Genomic DNA, 19,736 nt, shown 5'->3' with positions numbered 1-19,736 from the left:
CACACACACACACACACACACACACACACACACACACACACACACACACACACTCGAACACCTGCTGCAGAGGATGGAAATGTCGATCGCCGTGGCGATGAACTCTGTATCCAGGTCGGAACCGACTCTTTGTTCCATTCAGCAATCGGTAAATACTCAGGAGACTCTCATACTGTTGCTACAAATGTCTTTCCTGGTGTTTGAACCCATTCCTGCCTTTTAAATTATTTACCCCCGAAGACACAGCTTCATGCCCATTTTTTGTCAGTCTGCCGGGCTCAATTATGTTCAGGCAAAGTGATTTATATAGCAAAATCTCTGCATAATTGAGGTGCGCGGTCCCAGGTGTGTGATTTCACCGTTATTCTCCGGGTCCATTTGCGCCGTTGATGGTTCTGTTAGCAGTTAGGAGGTGGAGATGGAGGTTAGTCGGGCCTGTCATTCACGCCAGTTGCAGGGGAGACGACTAGACTAAATTGAGTAGAGGAGTAAAGTGAAAGGCGGCTTCGCTTCTTCCAGAACCGGGCCCAGACGCCCCATATTAGGCGCTGTGTGTTGCGCAGCCGCTTTAATGAGGAGCTGCGGGATCGGCCCGGTCGTTAGCGAGGCTGTCGCCAAACTGAAGGTTAGAGGCTGGATCCCCCGCGCAGCCAGACATGCTGGAGCATCCTTCAGCCACATCAGCCTCACCCCCTCTCTCACCCCTTTTACTCAGCGGCAACACGCTGACTTCTAGTACTTCATCAAAGCAGGAGAGGGGGAAAGGAGACGCCTGTTCTTGCGAAGGGATCAATAAAGTCTTTCTCAAAGTCGCATTTCTTATTACTTTTTATAGCAGTATTTATGTTTATGTTACTTACGCTTTGACGCAGCCGTCCAATGAAACAGTTCACACACAGGTCTAAACAGCGACTCCAATGTCATAACGACACGCTTTGTTTGCAAAAGGCTGTAACTGCGTCAAAACACTGGAAATACGCAGCAACAAAGAACTTGCAATCAAGTGCATGAACACGTCTCAGTGTGAATCAGTGCTTCATTGATCGTCATCGTAGCCTGTTGTTTGTTTTCTTTGTAGTTTATGTCAAATTTACCTTTTATCCAAAGAATTGGATCCAGAAGAAGAAATGCTTTGATTTACTGAATCCATTACATTTTTCAAACTGTGGCAGAAAACTGAAATATTGTAAATATTACAGAATATACATGTAAACTAAACTACAGTCAAACCTATTGGAGGATGAGACACAGCCACTGTTGATACTACTTAGACCTCCTCCATCCACGCTGGTAAAGAACAACACAGTCCCGGTTCCACTTTTAAGGTCTAAAGACTGATAGCCAATAGAACATTTCCGTGGAGGAGTGTCAAACAGGTGCTATAGTGAGTTCATACTGGTCTTACTGGTTTTTAAAAGTCAAGAACAGATGATTTTCCTTTGGTCACAAAGCTAAAACAATGGCATTCAGACTGTTTGAATGCAAAAGGGAGGAGAAAATGTGTGAATCCAATGAGAACGGGTTTACACATTTTCGACATGTGTCTGATGCACTGCTGTAATAGTGAAAATAAGTGGAACCTAGTTATGCAAAATAGGTCAAAGCGACCGATAAAAACTGTAATATGCAACATTGATAAAGGTATTAAAAAGTTAAATAATTTGTGCTTGTGCTGAAAAGCTTATTAAATAATAGTAGATAGATTAATGAGTTCCTTCATTGATTTCGTCTGGACTATTATTCCTGGAAGCCACAGTTATAGTACTATACATGGCCGCTAATGCTACAGGGCCGTGAGTGCTTTTTACAGGTCACTATGTACTTGCTGTAGCTTTTTGTCACCTCACCGCGAAGAATGTGCCTTGAAAAGGAAACAGCCGATCAAAAACGGGAGCGAGTGCCTCTCAGCCTGACAGAGCTTTCACCGTTCCCGGAAAGAAGGAGAAAGTGAGAAGTGATCACAGTGTTTGCGACTGTTTTTTGCGCGCGCGCGTGTGTGTTGTTGTCGTTGTGTCCTCAGCTCGGGGTCCTCGTGTGTCCTGGTGCCTGTGTGTACGTCGTTTTTTTATTGCAGTCAGGTCAACTGCAGGCTGTGTTTGTGTTTGTGCGTTCTCTGTGTGGGTCAGTCCATCACCTTTCATTGCTGTTGACCCACTTTTCTGCTGAGCTGCTAAGCTGCAGTTGAAGTCCTTGGTCCTTTTTCATCCACACTCAGAGCAGGTGTCATTGGGCACAGTCTGCGCAGGGGGTGTGCGTGGCTACAGTGCCCCCTGCAGGACTCTTAAAGCACTACACCACCGAGTTATGTAAAATTTCGTACTGTAAAAGTACTTCACTGTAAAACATATAAAATATAAGACTTGACCCGTGCTGGTTAATTTAAAAAGGTGTACTTCTCCTCCTTTTTGAGGCCCTGATAATAGCTGAAAATGCCACAGAGAAGCGTTTGGAAACACTGACCTGTAATTACAGCAATTTGAATAATGTTAAGCACGGTGAGTGCAGGTAATTTTCAGCGGAACAAAACACATCTGCTTCATGAGCGCAGACAGAGCTGAGAGTTAAAGCACAAGGAACGTTAACATGGGCATAATTACAAGTCAAAGCCCAGAGTGGTCTCTGCTCAGTAAAGCTGTACTGTAGACTGACAACAGAGGGAGCCAGTGCCATTCACTGGACTCAGGACATCCTCAGCAGAACCCGGTTCATTCACAGAGCAACATCAAAACCATTGTCCATTAGTGAGTAGAAGATTGGACTTTGGTTTCTGAATCAGCAGCATCAATTTGGGTTTAGATACTCAAAAAACCTCTAAACTGTATGTGCCCACATCAATCAATATGCAGATAATACAGAAGTTGGTCTGTTTAGCTTCGAGCTGTGCCCCTGGGACATTTTCCACACATAAGCTCTGCCTGGACGTGTCAAGTCCCATTGAAAAGTCACTGCCTCCGGCGCTGGTCAGACTCACCGTCGGCGCCGGGTGACAGGTGGACAGCGTGGGGGGGGGGGTGCAAATTTCCTGACGAAGCGCGGAGCTCCGGGGCGGAGGGCGATTATAAGGGCCATCGCTGGACGCTGCAGCCTGACGGCGTTTAATAGCTGCTGCTGGACCTTATTAGCTGTGGCTGTAATTAAGAGCAAGCACCGCCTCACTCTGCTCTCTTACAAGGTCTCTGACCCGCGTGCTGGTGTCGTAAACAGGCGCCCAGTCAGGCTGTTTACTTATGTCAGTGGAACATTAGCTCCACCAATGCAAGCTGCTGCGGCAGCTATTAATCAACCAATAGGCATTAGAATAATGGCAATCTGTGTTTCTGGCAGATTTTGGCATCATTCTTCTTCTGGTGGCGGTTTTGTCTGTCTCTGTTTGACTACTTCCAGCGTATAAACAGGTTCTCGTGTTGCCATTTAAAGTGTAGAGTGCCAAAGTGCCTGTGAGAAATCAATGCGCTGGAAGCGTGGCCCTCCGTGGAGCTGCGGTGTGACCGGAATGTTTTGGCACGGCGTCCGCGAAGGCTCCGTGGAGGAGGAAAGTTAATTTGACCTGACCTTTCTGGTACCTGAAACAAGCCGTGATTTGGGAGCGGCGAGGTTTGTGATGAACTCCGGCTCCCGTGTTTTTAGGCTCCTCTGCCTGTTTCCCATGCTAAGCAGGAGCCCAGAGGGACGTGGCCTGAAACGCCTCGGAGCAGAGAAAAAAACACATGCTTTTCCCTAAAAGACGCTCACGCTGAAGGAGCGGCCAATATTTGACGTGAAATATTCATCACCGCACCATTAAAATTCATTATACTATTAAAGCAAATGAAGGTATTTCATAGTTGTGTACATTGTTTAGACGGCAAAGTGTGATCGAGCCTGATAGTTTAAATGAAATGGAAAAGTCATTTCTAATGCAGCAAGTTTAATATTTAAAGGGTCGTTGTGCCGACAGATTAAAGGTCCACAGCCGTCGTCTTTGAAAGTGGCCTTTAGGCTGCGTGCGACATAAAGGATGTCCTGCACCACCTGGAACGAAACGGTCTCACCTGCGTGTTGAGCTGAGCTGCGTCACTGGGTATGAGCTGGAAATAACAAATCTATTAAGGCTCCGTCTCTTTCAGACCTACTTTACAAACTAACTGACTTTTACTCCTGCTCTGGTTTATTTAGAGCAGGCACGAGGCCACAATTTACACTCTCTCGCTTCATCAAGTCGATCATCATCTGTCGTCGAGTGTCCCGTTCGGTCTGATTTGCAGCCGAGGCGCCTTTTATTTATTTATTTATTTTTGCATAATCAATAGAATGGATTTTCAGAGCGCCTACTGTAGGATCACAATAAACAGCTGATCGGCTGCGAGCTGAACTGATGCAGACATCAACTGAGCGGTAGCGGGACACGCCGTCACACTCCAGCTTCCATCTGCTATAAACAAACACCATTTCACACCAACTAACGTTCGCATCTCGTCTTCTCGTGGCTCATGTTTAGAACACAGCCTCCCTCAGCATCTTCTACGCAGCAGATCTGAGCAGCAACCAGCAGATTATAGCATCTCGTTGGTGCAGTTTGACCGGGGACGTGGCTTTTATAGCGTTCCTCATTAGTCAGCATGAATAAACATTAAGGGAACGCTCAGACCTCCCTTTGGAGAACACTAGAATGTTCCACTGAACACGAACGCATCCACTTGTCTCCGTCTCTGGGTAGAAAGAGGAAATCAAAAGGCTGAGCTGATGCAGAACCCTCTGAGGATTTAGCTCATGACGCGCCTTTGTTGCTCACACACACTTATCCCTGCTCACATACAGTATGTGGATGTGTGTTGGAGGGAGGCAGTGTCTCGGAGCACGGCTTGGTTTGATCCTCCTCCGTGTTCGCACATAAAGCTCCATGAGTCACTGGCTGCTGTCTTCTAATGATCCCGCTCGTCGCACCTATCTCCAACTCCTTGTCTTCTCTGTCAATAGGACCGCGTTCTCGTTCTGATCGGCCAAATATTGACTCTGATTGTTCCCAAAGACAACTTGCAGCTGCAGACAGTCTCACACACACACGCACACACGCACACACGCACGGAGACACACACACGCACACACACACACACACACGACAAAATTGGCACATTTGTTTATACTGTTTGACCGTCCCGTGCAGCTCTTTGTCTTTGTTCACGGAGTGAGGCCACTTCATGCTTCAGCTTCCACCCGCTGTCCCTGTGTCACACTTTCAAACCCAGACCCCTTGAGGAGAGGGAAGCAGTGGAACAGACTGAGCCAGTAGACTTCGCTGCTGAGGGACTTCACAATGGGTCTGGGCAGACTTTTTAGAGCTCCCTGTCCTAGTTACGCTGGGCAGAGGATTTTTGCTGGAGTGTGAGGTAGACTCCAAGCAGTGAATTATTCAGTGCAGTTTCCTTAGGGCACACACACACACACACACACACACACACACACACACACACACACACACACACACACACACACACACACACACACACACACACACACACACACACACACACGAGTGTCTTTAAAGACATTAAAATAATGTTACAGTGATGAATGTGTTTTCAGATCAATACCGATCCCCCGTTTGTCCCACTGACAGCACATGATGTATTATCTGTGTATCTGGTACAAGACCAGTTGCGTTAGGACACGATAAAGGCCCAGTCACACGACCAGCTCTGCGCTGGACAGCGTTTCGCTTTAAAAGGCTTCCAAAGGCATCTGAGAAACCAATTTCTTTTGGTGGTGCAAAGCTCCAACAGACAAGAGTCACTGAAGGCTCTGCAATGTGCTCGGAACGTCTCACCCTCGTCATCGACTCTGACCCCAAAGCTTGTACAAGTGCACTCTGTGGTGAAGTCACTCTAATCCTGTAGCAAACTGTTTGTGATCAGCCGTGGCTGTTTGGTGCAGTTTCATTCTAAGTCAGTCCACCTATCATATAAAATACAATGAACCAGCCTTTGTCACCTTCATTTTAGGTTTCATGACTTCATTTAAATGAGAATGAAGTCATTTATTAAATATTTAGTACTAGGAATAAAATGATTGAAGATTACTTACACATGCTCACAGCAAGTCTTTCATTTCAATTTCCTTTTGAACTTGGATAAAACGAAAAATATTAAAACAATAAGAAACATATATAATGTATAATACAGAATAGACTTCCAAACTATGGGTTGTAGGTGTCAGACTTTCTTATGGGCAACATCTCGTTTTGACCTCTGCAGTTTTTCCAAATAAAAGCCAAACATCAAAAATAGATCATATTACATAACTGGGGTCTGGAGACGTTTAACGAGCGTCCATGTGGGGATTTTAAGTGGCAGATAAAAAGGTGACAGATGATTTTCGCATAGGAGACCCCTCCGTTCAGAGAGAATGCAACGCTGTAGGAGGACGGGGGATGCGTGGCGTTGGCGGATTGCAGCAATTACTAAAGTGTACGCGAGGAGAGACCAGCCAGGACGCGCTGGTTACGGCAGATTTGGGGAGGGAAGGCAAGTGGAGGCAGGAGGAGGGAGGAGGGAGGTGGGGGGGGATACGGCAGAGGCAGGGAAAAAAAACCATCAGCGAGGAGCTGGATGGATGTGAGGGGACGGAGAGCACGAGTCCGGCTCTAGAAGCACCAAGGGTCCCGTCAGGAGGTCTGGTGTCTGCACCAAAACCAGCTTCAGGGATGTAGTCGAAGCGGTTCCGAGCTCAGCCCATCCGAGCTCATCACCATGAAGAAGCACTCCGCCAGGGTCGCCCCGCTGTCCGCCTGCAACAGTCCGGTGCTCACCCTCACCAAAGTGGAAGGTAGGGCGAGTTCACGCCCGACGGCGTCCGGCCGCGCGTCCGCCGGAGCGGCGGAAGGTCGCGCGTCCGGTCGCTCTCCCCGGACGCGCGTCAACTTTGCGAATCTTGAGCGGGCGAGACGCGGCGCGGCGCGACGGAAAGCGGTCAGGCGTGCAACTTACCGAGGGACCCGCGACGCAACAGTCCGCGGCGTCTCTCGGCGTCGGCTGTCGGAATCTAATCACATCATGCACCGCTGTTCATTTTTCATTTGCGGTATTGTTCAAGAAAAACCAGCCGCGGTTTGCGTAAATAACCACGCGACTGACGCATTGCTCGTTCTTTTTTTGTGTGTGTGTGTGTGTGGGGGGGGGGGTACACGACTCACGCCGGCCTCATGATCATTGTGCTAATTTCACTGCTCCCATGGGAGGGTCTTAAGTTGTTATTGCAGCAGGGATTCCCCGGACGCGGGCTGGAGGAGTCGGAGCTTGACTGGAGCAGCGTGACGGGGACGCGGCTGCACGAGGGGGGGGGTCTCCCCGCCTTTGTCTGATCTGCAGGCGACCGACGGGTCCTGACAGATGTGCGGATGATGTGTGTTGTACAGTAAAATGCCTCCACGCGCTGCTCTGCACGTTTAAATCCACCCAACAGCCTCAGTGTTTGGTATTATCTCAAAGCAAATGCTTCAGGAATGACTTGAATCTGCGTGAAAAGCTGTCGTTTGTGGGGCTGATGAAAAGACACCAAGTAGATCTGATGTGTCTGAAAAGTGCTTATAAACTGGAGATGTGAGAACAATCAGCAGTGGGGGAAATTGCTACTTTCTCACACTTATTAACTGAAAAACTAGAGGGTGATAATTAATCTCCATGTTTTACAGTCAAGATATGAGCTCAGCTAAGAGTTGCCAGTGACTCTTAATGCAGTTGATGCTGCTTCTTGGGAGCTCAGAGCAGTCTGATGGATTATTATGAAAATGTAAAAAAAAAATTCCTTGTTCATAATTTATGACCAGCTGCTAAAACAGGATGGAGCAATTTTCATGAAATCTCCCATTGGCCCTGCAGAAATCTGACAAATGAACTAACGGGATGCTGTAACTAAAGCGGAGCCTGTCACAGGGAGGCGTTGAGCATAATCACTGCTGCTCTGTTTAAGATGATCAGCGCGCACGTCGGCCAGACGCGTCTTTTAAGCCAAGATGGAGGCTAATGTGACGATCTTCTGTGTACAGGATGAACCGTGTGTGTGTGTGTGTGTGCATGAGAGCGTGTGTGCGTGCGTGTGTGTGTGTGTGCATGAGAGCGTATGTGTGTGCGTGCGTGTGTGTGTGTGTGTGTGTGCATGAGAGCGTTTGTGTGTGTGTGTGTGTGTGCATGAGAGCGTATGTGTGTGTGTGCGTGCGTGCGTGTGTGTGTGTGTGTGTGAGCCTGTGTGTGTGTGTGTCGGGGCAAAAGGTGGTGCAGCGTCGAGGCTTTGGAGCCGATGGCGTGAGCGTTGGGGGCTGCTTTGAAGCAGGGGGGAGTCACCGGGGGCCGCGGCGGATCAACAGGCAGCTCTTCTCAGACTCTGGCGCTTATGCAACACCAGCTCCCAAACCTCAGTTCTCCTCGCTAACAACCTGCGCCGACTGTCAGAAAGTTGTTTGTCTCTCGCGGCCGTGATCTTTTCTTCTGTTTTGTGTCCAGTTAACAGCTCGGCTCCTCACAGTGTGTGTCGCCTAAATGTCTTCTCTTAAAGTTTACTTCCTCGAATGCCTCTTGACGTCGGGAGGGAGCGTTTTTGTGGCATTTGCTCTCGATGCATTGTCTGGAACTGGAGTATTTGACTCTTCCTTGTGCTCTTGTGAGGGATGATAATTACTGATTCTTTGTGAAGGGACGTCTGTGTGTCAGAGGCCACATGAGGTCGTTGACAGAGGTCACCGACGCTCAGCCCATTCAAAATTGCTGCCTCGCTTCGAAAAAGGTTTGTCATTGAAGATGAAACGCTGCGTTCAATGTGCGGCCTAAAAATGTTCCATTGTGTCCTTGTTCCATGTTTAGATTAGATTCATTCAGTCTGAATCAGTCGTGCCTTTTCTTCACCCTGTGTGAACATCAGCTGTATATTTAGTGTATATGAAATATGAACTTAAGTTTTACCTTTGAGCAAAAGAGCTAACGTACAATTTTAAAGCATGAATCATTTTGACATTTTGCGCTGAAGGACACGAAAACCTCAGTGTTCCTTCACAAGCACGCGATTTCGCGTCACGCATACACACAATCTTGCGTCTTGTGCTCATTTGCATGCGTCCATTTGCATGTAAATGAGCAAATAGGAACATCTGTGTGTATCTACATCATATGCGCGTCTGACGCGTTCTGTGGAAGATCCCCGGAAGCGGCCGCGACTTTAAATTTGGCCGTTGTTGGGGGACCTCATCTGTATAATCTGTTATTAACAGAATTATTATTAAGGTCCCACATGCTCAGACAAAGGAAATACTGCGGCCTGCATGTAAAGTCCTCATCCTGATAGTAGTGAATGAGAACAAAGAGATTTCAAATCTCAGCGCCAAAACCAGGCGCCAGGCTGGGGACCCATACCTGGCTCCCCCGCTGACATCCAACTCCCGCTGACACAAGCGACAAACGGAGGAGAAACTTGGACGTCAGCCGTCCTGATTGGACCAAACAATAGGACGGGCGTGACCAAAAACACGGTTATAAAAGTCGCCGTGACCGAAGACTCGTCCCTTGTTCTCTCCCTTGTTCTCTCCCTTCTTCTCTTCGATCTCCCGTTTCCCCTTCCTCTCTTCGACCCTCTCGCTGCCCCACCTGGAGCTTCCCTCGGCACCAGCACGCCTGAAGCCTCCACCGCAGCCAGCAGCTGAACCAACGGAGACGTCGTCACAGAGAACGGGCCTGATCACCCATCTACTTCCAGCCACACTGCAGGAAACCGCCAGCTTAACCGCCTCACTCGCCGCCGCATCAGCTGATCACGACGCGATCACCGCGACGCACACCTGGACCGGACCGGACCGCAACAGCGCAAGCACGCACGCACGCAACGCCGGAGCTTCTCACCAGGATTGAGCAGTAAGGCAGAGGCATTCTTAAGTCTGAGCAGAGTAGAACTCTTAGGGTATCAGTAATTGTTTTATTGTTGTGTTGTTTCTTTTCCTGCACACACGATCTGACCGCTGTGTATTTCCGCGATCACGTGACTGTAACGCTGTTACAGATCTACGTGAATCTAAGAGGTGCACATTGAAGTGTTGTAACCTGTGATTTCGCTAGCTTAAGGGCTTTATTGTGTTACTGTGTAGTGCTCTGTTTCTGCTGCGACCACGCCAAGCGCACGTTTCAACCACTGCACGCTTCCGCGATCACGTGACTATATCGCAGAATATAGCCCCACGTGTTTGTGTGACCACAAGCCTTATCCACGCTAGTCCCACTTCACACTCCTTTACACGCTTCTTTCCCTGTGAGCGCCAGACACGCGCGCTCCATTCAAAGGGCTCACCGGCACACGCGCGCAGCTGTGCCACCTCACCACGCCCCTAAAGGGGGGCGCTCTCCTCCTCCTCTTCTCTCTCTCTCTCTCTCTCTCACACACACACACACACACACACACACCCCTCTTATCTCAGGTAACGCGCATACACATACAGAACGCCAGACACGAACACACCATAAGATTAAGTTGTGATTTGCTGAGTTATTCAAGATAGTGTTGACACTAGAGTTAATATTAACTGTTTAATAAAGCGTTCATAATTTAATTGGTCGTTGTTTGTGATTATTTGTATATGGTTTTGCAGCACTAGTGAATTGAGTCGGCTATGGTACGGAGTTCACCCTTCAACTAACTTAAATACAAATGAGACTGTATTGGCTATTCCAAATCGGTTATTGGTCCCTGGAAACAGGGTGGTGCCCCGTAAACTAAGTAATTATTAATTCAATTAATAATTATTAAATCAATAATAGTAAGTGTTTCACTTGCCAAACTATAGACATTTGTCATATAGTTATATATATTTAAGCTAATAACCAAGATTTGTGAATCTAAATTATAAACATAATTGGTATCTCCAATCAGGAGCTATAAATCCAATTATTATAATTTGTGCTCCTCGCATATCCCCAACATAATTGGTGCCCCGTGTGAGGCCGACAAAGATTATTCACCGTGCTGTAAATCTGTACAAATAATCTACTGGTGGATGCAAGAATCCATAACTGTGTGTGGCAGAAACCAAGGTGCCCTTTGCTTTAACACTAGTTACTGAGAACTGCAGTAGGAAGAGTGGGCCTAGAAACTTAGCTTCCAATTTGCATTAAGAGGCCAAGTGTAGCTTTAGCATAGGTTGCCAAACCACCAGTGGTACTAGTGTTAGCCTAGCTACTATCTTAGCTATTAACTCAGGGTTAGCTGCCATCAGTGTTACCAAGCTGTGCTTTGTTAGCTTAACGTTAGCTTAGCAATGAGCTACCACATGTCAGCTTGTGTGTGTGCATGTTAGCATGCTACCATTAGCATAGCAACCCCAGAGATTGAGAATAAGTTGTGCCAAGCCGTCACTGAAACCAAAGTGAGTAGGCTTAGTACCTTTTCAGTTAGCAACGGGAGCCAAGGTTGGTTTTCAGCAAGAAAAACCCAGACAAGCCTCCACTGCTAACACATAATAAACATTCAAGTAAGCCACAGGTGGCCACAAGTGTCACCTGTGCACCACTACTATAGCTGTAGTTGTAAATCACATTGCTCCTCAGAACCAGAATGGGCAACGTGAATCTTTGGAGATCTGGTGCTGAACGTTCCCCCAAGCAGGGAAACTTAGACTTTCAAGGAGTTGTTGCAAAGATCTTAGATGTGTCAGTAACAGAATTAGAAGAACTCAATAGTTATACTATTGATGAATGCGAAGCTGAATTGCAGAGGTATTTATCTTACATGGCCAAGCCCTCAACGGAAACTCACCTGGCCCAAGAGGTAATGGGTGAGTTGGCTCTACTCTGCCACCGCAAGGTGCAGCTGAAGGCTGCAGAGTATGAAAAGAAGCTCTTCCTTGTGTGCAGCGGCTACAAAGCTGAGCAGGAGACCGTTTCCCGCCTCAAGCAGAGTCTCTGGGTAACGAAACAAGAGCTGGAGCAGCTCCGGGAAGATAAGGAGAGATTGCAGCAGGACCATGACGCCCTACAATCTAGTCTCCTAGTGGCCCATCAAGAGGTTGAGAAAGCCAGGAGGAAGAGCCAGAGTGATCAGGTAGACATGGCAGCCAGTCCAAGGAGACCAGAGCTGACCAAGTCAGGCGTAGATGGTGAGAGTAGGCTAGCTCCCAGGAAGGCTGAGCAGCCCCCGCCTCTTGACAGCCAAACAAACCGATCACATGCAAAGCTGCAGATGCCCAAAGCAGGCGCAGTGGCTCTCGCCCAGAGGCTAGAGACCCCCCAGCCACCTCCTTACGAGCACAAGCTCAGTACAGCTACTTGTGTTACCAGTGAGATGGCCAAAGGCAAAGGTTTTCAGACCACTACAGTGGCTGAGTACAGGGACACTAGCACTCCAGTGCACAGGAAAGCATCCAGAGCAAACTTGTTTTACTCCCCCTCATGCACTGAGGACAGGAATGCCCCCACTCTGAGGAGGGAAAACTCACCTGAGAACCAGAGTGACAGTGGCAGATTAAGCCCCCTGTTGGAGGAGAAAGCACCTCGTCTCAAACGCAGGAAGCAGCGTCGGGTTCACCCACGTTACAGCGACCAGTGGGACGACACAGGCTCAAGTGACTCTGATAGTGCTTATCCTTCCCCAAACTTAGGTTTGCGCCTACGCCAGCTTGAATCCCTAGCCAAGGACATTGAGTGCTTTGACCCCAAGAGCCATGATTCTACCATAGACGACTACTTGCAGGAAGTCGATCGTTGCTTATTGGACCTCCCTCATGCAACAGCTCGCGAGAAACTAAAGCTAATCTGGAAGACTACACCCAGGAGTGTCCATGTCTTCATGGAAACACTCAAGCCTGCCATTCGGGATCAATACTCTTCACTCTGTCGAGCTTTAAGAGAAGAATATGCCCCATATTCTGACCCGGCAGCAACTATCTTTGAAGCGTTCAATGTCTTACACAAAAGAAATGAACCTCCCAAAGAATATTACAGACGCCTCAGAAAGGCCTACTTCCAAGGACGGAATACACCAGGTCTAGAAGAAGACAGTACATTCCAGTCCTTATTCCTGCATAATCTCCATGACAGCATCCAATTTGATGTCGCCATGCACTGTAAGACAGGCAGGCGCACAATGCAGGGAGTTGTGAGATATGCCCAACTGGTATGGGAAACGCGTGTACGCCCCATTAGGAGACCTGTAGCGGACGCCAGAGTTTTTAGTATCCAGACCCATCAAAAGTCTGACTTAACACTTGAAGGCCACGAAATGCCTCGTGCTAAGAGAAGCAGACGAGGGCAAAGGAAGACTCAAAACCGCAGGTCACGTCGCCAGCAGGTTGACACAGTCAACCGGGAAGATGAGCCTCTTCAACGCTGTAATTCAAGGCCAAAACAACCTCGTTCCCACCCACGAGGGGGAAGAGGTCGGTTCAGACAGAACTTGAACCGTAGGTACAGGGACCACAGTCCAGTTCACCTGTCACGGGAAGACTCAGAGGTGGACATTGTAAGTCTGGTACGGAGATGCGTGGAGGAAGCCCTAAAAGAACTTGACAGGCCTAACAGTTCGGCTGCTCCTTCAGACCTCTCAACAGAAGCCAGACACTGACTCCCCACTAGTGGATTACACCAGGCGTATTTCCCTATCACACTAGGTATGAAAGACATAGGTGGCCTAGACCAGGCACCAAGCCTGCGTCAAACACATCCACATACCAAAAGGGGGGAGCAGTCCCAGCTCCCAAAGGCGAGGGTAGACTAGTCCATGCCACAACGTGATATGTATAAAGAGAACTAGTCCGCATCCATTGTAGGTCCCAAAAATCTTATCAGCAACCTGGTAGGAATAGCTGGATCTCTGGATGAGCCTAAACAATGTGTAAGCCACACATAGTTCATTCTTCTCCTAAATGATTTTGCAGCCTCCTGAGACCCTCCAGGACAATCAGAGAAGATAATTCAGGTACAGGTAGCTAGGTAGGCTAATGAAATCTCATCTGCAAGTTAGCTCCTCGGTCAGAGTCAGTAGCAACTTATTGAGTTTCTGTTGAAGCCTTATAAAGGAAAGCCTTGTGTCCACTACCACCACGGTTATGCATCCCTTTCAGGTACCACAACCCTGGCAGTACCAATTGTGGTTAGATTAATCTAGAAGCAGGTCCATGTCTTTATAGATCTCATGCAACGAGAGAATGTACACACTGTAGTCCACACCAGACACAAACATGTACACTTCATAAAGACACCAACCTGGCAACGACTTGCCAGCTAACAACTCTTTCACGAGTTGACCAGCAAACTCTAACCACACCTCTCTTCACTCATCTATCCCTCTCTTTTCTTGTGTTTTCTTTCACCTAAGAAATACATAGGAAATGATATGGTTTAGGATTGTAGACAGACATGCTCTTGCCTCTGCTCAGACATGCTATTGCCTCTGCTCAGACATGCTCTTGCCTCTGCTCAGACATGCTATTGCCTCTGCTCAGACATGCTCTTGCCTCTGTTCAGACATGCCTCTAAAATGCTCAGACTTGCCTCCAACTCTAGCAAACAAGAACTGTTTGGAATAAATGGACTGTCAATGAACATTGATAATGCCCACAGGAGATGACAAGTACACTGAGGACCTTAACGAACCTGTCGGAGCACGTGGACCCTTTCAACGTCTTGTTCCGTAGCGACGGCTGCCACGCCATCATTCAGAACAAAAAGGGGGGATGTTGGGGGACCTCATCTGTATAATCTGTTATTAACAGAATTATTATTAAGGTCCCACATGCTCAGACAAAGGAAATACTGCGGCCTGCATGTAAAGTCCTCATCCTGATAGTAGTGAATGAGAACAAAGAGATTTCAAATCTCAGCGCCAAAACCAGGCGCCAGGCTGGGGACCCATACCTGGCTCCCCCGCTGACATCCAACTCCCGCTGACACAAGCGACAAACGGAGGAGAAACTTGGACGTCAGCCGTCCTGATTGGACCAAACAATAGGACGGGCGTGACCAAAAACACGGTTATAAAAGTCGCCGTGACCGAAGACTCGTCCCTTGTTCTCTCCCTTGTTCTCTCCCTTCTTCTCTTCGATCTCCCGTTTCCCCTTCCTCTCTTCGACCCTCTCGCTGCCCCACCTGGAGCTTCCCTCGGCACCAGCACGCCTGAAGCCTCCACCGCAGCCAGCAGCTGAACCAACGGAGACGTCGTCACAGAGAACGGGCCTGATCACCCATCTACTTCCAGCCACACTGCAGGAAACCGCCAGCTTAACCGCCTCACTCGCCGCCGCATCAGCTGATCACGACGCGATCACCGCGACGCACACCTGGACCGGACCGGACCGCAACAGCGCAAGCACGCACGCACGCAACGCCGGAGCTTCTCACCAGGATTGAGCAGTAAGGCAGAGGCATTCTTAAGTCTGAGCAGAGTAGAACTCTTAGGGTATCAGTAATTGTTTTATTGTTGTGTTGTTTCTTTTCCTGCACACACGATCTGACCGCTGTGTATTTCCGCGATCACGTGACTGTAACGCTGTTACAGATCTACGTGAATCTAAGAGGTGCACATTGAAGTGTTGTAACCTGTGATTTCGCTAGCTTAAGGGCTTTATTGTGTTACTGTGTAGTGCTCTGTTTCTGCTGCGACCACGCCAAGCGCACGTTTCAACCACTGCACGCTTCCGCGATCACGTGACTATATCGCAGAATATAGCCCCACGTGTTTGTGTGACCACAAGCCTTATCCACGCTAGTCCCACTTCACACTCCTTTACACGCTTCTTTCCCTGTGAGCGCCAGACACGCGCGCTCCATTCAAAGGGCTCACCGGCACACGCGCGCAGCTGTGCCACCTCACCACGCCCCTAAAGGGGGGCGCTCTCCTCCTCCTCTTCTCTCTCTCTCTCTCTCTCTCACACACACACACACACACACACACACCCCTCTTATCTCAGGTAACGCGCATACACATACAGAACGCCAGACACGAACACACCATAAGATTAAGTTGTGATTTGCTGAGTTATTCAAGATAGTGTTGACACTAGAGTTAATATTAACTGTTTAATAAAGCGTTCATAATTTAATTGGTCGTTGTTTGTGATTATTTGTATATGGTTTTGCAGCACTAGTGAATTGAGTCGGCTATGGTACGGAGTTCACCCTTCAACTAACTTAAATACAAATGAGACTGTATTGGCTATTCCAAATCGGTTATTGGTCCCTGGAAACAGGGTGGTGCCCCGTAAACTAAGTAATTATTAATTCAATTAATAATTATTAAATCAATAATAGTAAGTGTTTCACTTGCCAAACTATAGACATTTGTCATATAGTTATATATATTTAAGCTAATAACCAAGATTTGTGAATCTAAATTATAAACATAATTGGTATCTCCAATCAGGAGCTATAAATCCAATTATTATAATTTGTGCTCCTCGCATATCCCCAACACCGTGTTCCTGCAGGCTCCATTAAACGCCGGCTCTTTCTCACAGCCTGTGAATTTAATTGGAGCTGACTTTGAAGGTAGTCGGAGGAGTTAAAAGTGGGCCATCGTCTTCAGTCGGGATCCGTCTTAAAAGCGAGCGCATCGGACCTCCGTAGCTTGATGAGTGTGCTATGAATACACGACGACAGGGCTTTTATTTTATTAAGAGCCCGGCTTTTCTCAGGTTTATCAAACGGGGGGCGCTCTCGGCTCCGTAACAAATGGGATTGTATGAAAATAGACGGACTGGAGTTGCTAAGCGCTAAATTGGTTCATTGTATTAGTTCATTTAAGAGCGGCTGCTGTGACCTCAGCGCCAGAAAACGCCTCCTGTTCCTGCGTTTGTGGCTCAGAGCTGTGATCCTAAATAGAGAGTTGATCACAAAGCCGCTCTCATGGAGGCTGCCTGTCCGAGAGCGTTTAAAAGCGCAGTCAGTCGTGAAACCGCGTGTTCCACGTAATGAGACGGTCGCGGTTTGAAAACAGTCCCGAGTCAGAGTCGCGCAGGCCGCGTGGCGTCTCCTGCGCTCACAGGGGCCTCGGGGGCCACGAAATACAGCGTTTGATTGGACGCCGGCGCCGATCCGTCACCTCGACACGAGCGCCGCGGCCAATCTTTTAAATATTGATTTGTCGCCGGGACTCCTGCCAGCGTGTTTAAGTGCGGGTCCGCGGCGCTAAACTCGCTCCTCGGAGGGACCGCAGCAAGGAGGGGGTTGGTTTCCCCAGCTGGGAGCAGTGCATGCTGGGAGAATGGGAGCAGCGAGCAGCACGGACCCGCCCCCGTCGTCCTTGGAGGCTGAAGGGGGAACGGGGCAGTCGAGGAGAGCGGGATCGGTAACACTTGTCCCGCCCTTGTCTGCCCCCGTGAGCTCCAGCTTCCAGCTGGTTGAGTGGCGTCTGCAGCGCCGTCAGACGAGCCCCCGACTGACAGCGCCACCCGACCCGGCCCGGCCGCGCTGTCGCCGGCTCCCGCCGTCAGTCTGACAGGTGTCCGTCCGTCCGTCCGTCCGTCCGTCCCGTGGATTCCTAGAAGTTGTCTAAAAATACAAACAAGCGTCTTTCAAGGAGTCGGCGTCAGAAATGACAACTCGGATGAGTCGCCGTCAGACTGAAGGGTTTATTTTTGCCTACATTGATTTCATGATCGATGTCTTGTGACAAGCAAACGTACATTTTCCCTTTTATGAAATGAGCTTTGCTGGTCCTAGAGAAGCAGACAAAGACTCAGATGCAGAGTCCTGGCAGTGAGACGAACTGAGCTTCCAAAGCGTTTCACACTATATGAGTAAGTTGCACCAGTCAATTCGTATTCATCTCCAGTAGAACACAGCAGGACAAGGAGAGGGGTTGGTGATTGATCTGTTTACCCCCTCGAATCACTGAGGCAGAGCTCTGCAGGACGCTCCCCAAACAGACAAACCTCTTCCTAGTCTCAGTGTCCCCCCGGTCGGACGCGGTTCTGGCGCCGACCCGCGGGTCCAGCGTCGGGCCTTGTGCCTGCGAGGAGGCTGACGGTCCCGTTGTGGGACAGCGCGTGTGGAGTGGGAGGCGGCATGTACTCGGGGGAGGGGGTTCTGGGCCTGACACGGCCGGGTTCTGTGAGCGCGGGCGGTCAGGCGGGGTTCTGCTGGCACGTTTGGGGTTTGCAGCTATCAGCAGGAGAGATCTGCACTGCAGAGGCTGCAGGGGAGCGGAGCGGGAACGCGGCCGCGCGGGACAAAAAGGAGGGGACGCCGGGGAAAATCAGCCGGCTGCCACGCCAGCTTCCGGCCGGTGCCGCCGGGCCGCGCTGGGAGCTGGACACATACTCAACAGCCTCCCTCTGAGGCGCTCGGCGCGTTAAAGGCAGTCAAATAAGATAAAGACTGATTGACTGCGCCGCGGAGAGGAGCCTCATCCACCGACGCGGTTTCTCCTGAAACGTGAATGAGTAAAAAAGAGTCACAGTCAAACAGCATGTGGGGCCTCTCACTGGACCGGTCCCGTGGTGATTTGAACATTAGAGGCTCGCGGTTAATGGTTTGGCAGCTACTGGAGGCGTTTCCGGGTCATTCGGTGATGGTGATTATGGTTTCTATCTCCACTGACCCAGCGCTCCCACACTGATGAGTCCTACTGGACCATATGTTCATCACTCGCAGCATCGTCAGTAACCAGCAGCCCTTCTATGAGGCGGTGTAACACCTTCAGTGTCTCGCTATTTAATCAAAGCAGGCTTAATGAATCATTCGCCGTGTTTCTTTTAATGAAAGGCAGGAGGCTTCGCGCTCAGCTTCATTACGGGAGCTGTGGTGTCGCGGGCGGCTGTCGCCGGGGCCCAGCGCCCCGCTGGGGGCCCATCGACTTGGCCGCGGCGCTGCATTGGGGAGATTAAAGTGCGCTGCAGCACGGCGCGGCGGCCGGGGCCACAGGATGCGGGACGGCGGCCCAGGAAGGACAAAAACTGGGCAGCGCGCGCAAACACTGACCTTCAGGAGGAGACGAAGCGGCTTTGAGCTCAGAATAGAGAAACCTAATTCTCAACCTTGTGCCCAAGACTTTGTTGGACACCCACGTGTGTCTGCTTCGTTTTTTTTTTTTTTTTTTTTTTTTTTGCTGTTTGCTGATTCATTCGTTCGTTCATTCACTGCAACGAGGACAGAGTTTCTTTTCCTGCCAGACTCTCTTTTTGCCATTGATCAACAGGATTCAAATGTCCCGTGCGCTCGGTGGGGGGTGGGACACGAGGATGCAGGGATGTGTGAGATGATGGGGTCACCTGGCAAGGTCAGGTTCTCCCCATGGGTGTGACAGATGCTCCTCCTAAACATGTGCAGGAGGCTGCTTGTATTAAACAATAGGACACAGCACAAATACAGTAGCGTTTGGCGTCCTGATGACGCTGAGCTCTCGTAGGTGCGTCGTTAATCTCGGTTCTGCTTTTTCCGGTCTCACCGAGGGCTTCTGAAGCCGCTCTCTGTATTCCAGTCAGCCGCGTACAGTGCAGATGAGTCAGCAATGGGCTTCCTGCGGCACATCGTTACTTCTGGAAACACCATTAGGGAGAATCCTGGTTTCTGACTTGTTGGAAGGCAGGACACAGCAGAAGACGCACGGCGCGTTTCACACTGCTGATACGAGGCCGGTTTGGCCTGTTTTGTTCGTGCCCATCTGTTATGGTGAAGCTGCGGCGCCGCAGCGGCGGTCTTCACTCTGGCGACAGGGTCTGTGTCTGGAATGATTTGGAAGCCTTTCCTGCAGATAACCTCCCAAAGTGCTGCATGAAAACTCGCACTACTATGATC

General features: G+C 49.4%; 1 protein-coding gene across 2 annotated transcripts in view; it reads left to right on the top strand.

The window, feature by feature from the left end:
- The window catches only part of slc35f3b (solute carrier family 35 member F3b), a 33,592-nt gene that overhangs the window by 7,772 nt on the left and 6,084 nt on the right, over positions 1-19,736 (top strand). Inside the window, exon 1 of one of the 2 annotated variants that reach the window (XM_029175160.3) lies at positions 6,536-6,801. The exons of the other annotated variant lie outside the window; for it this stretch is intronic. Within the exon in view, the coding sequence (XP_029030993.1) occupies positions 6,726-6,801 (76 nt within the window). The 5' untranslated portion in view covers positions 6,536-6,725. Of the gene's footprint in view, positions 1-6,535; positions 6,802-19,736 lie in introns of those variants that run through there. 2 annotated transcript variants of the gene reach the window in all.

The sequence above is a fragment of the Betta splendens genome, chromosome 15 (genome assembly GCF_900634795.4).
Source record: "Betta splendens chromosome 15, fBetSpl5.4, whole genome shotgun sequence".
NCBI lineage: Eukaryota > Metazoa > Chordata > Actinopteri > Anabantiformes > Osphronemidae > Betta > Betta splendens.
The sequence above is the reverse complement of the archived record's forward strand: the minus strand, read 5'-3'. Positions and strand labels throughout refer to the sequence as shown.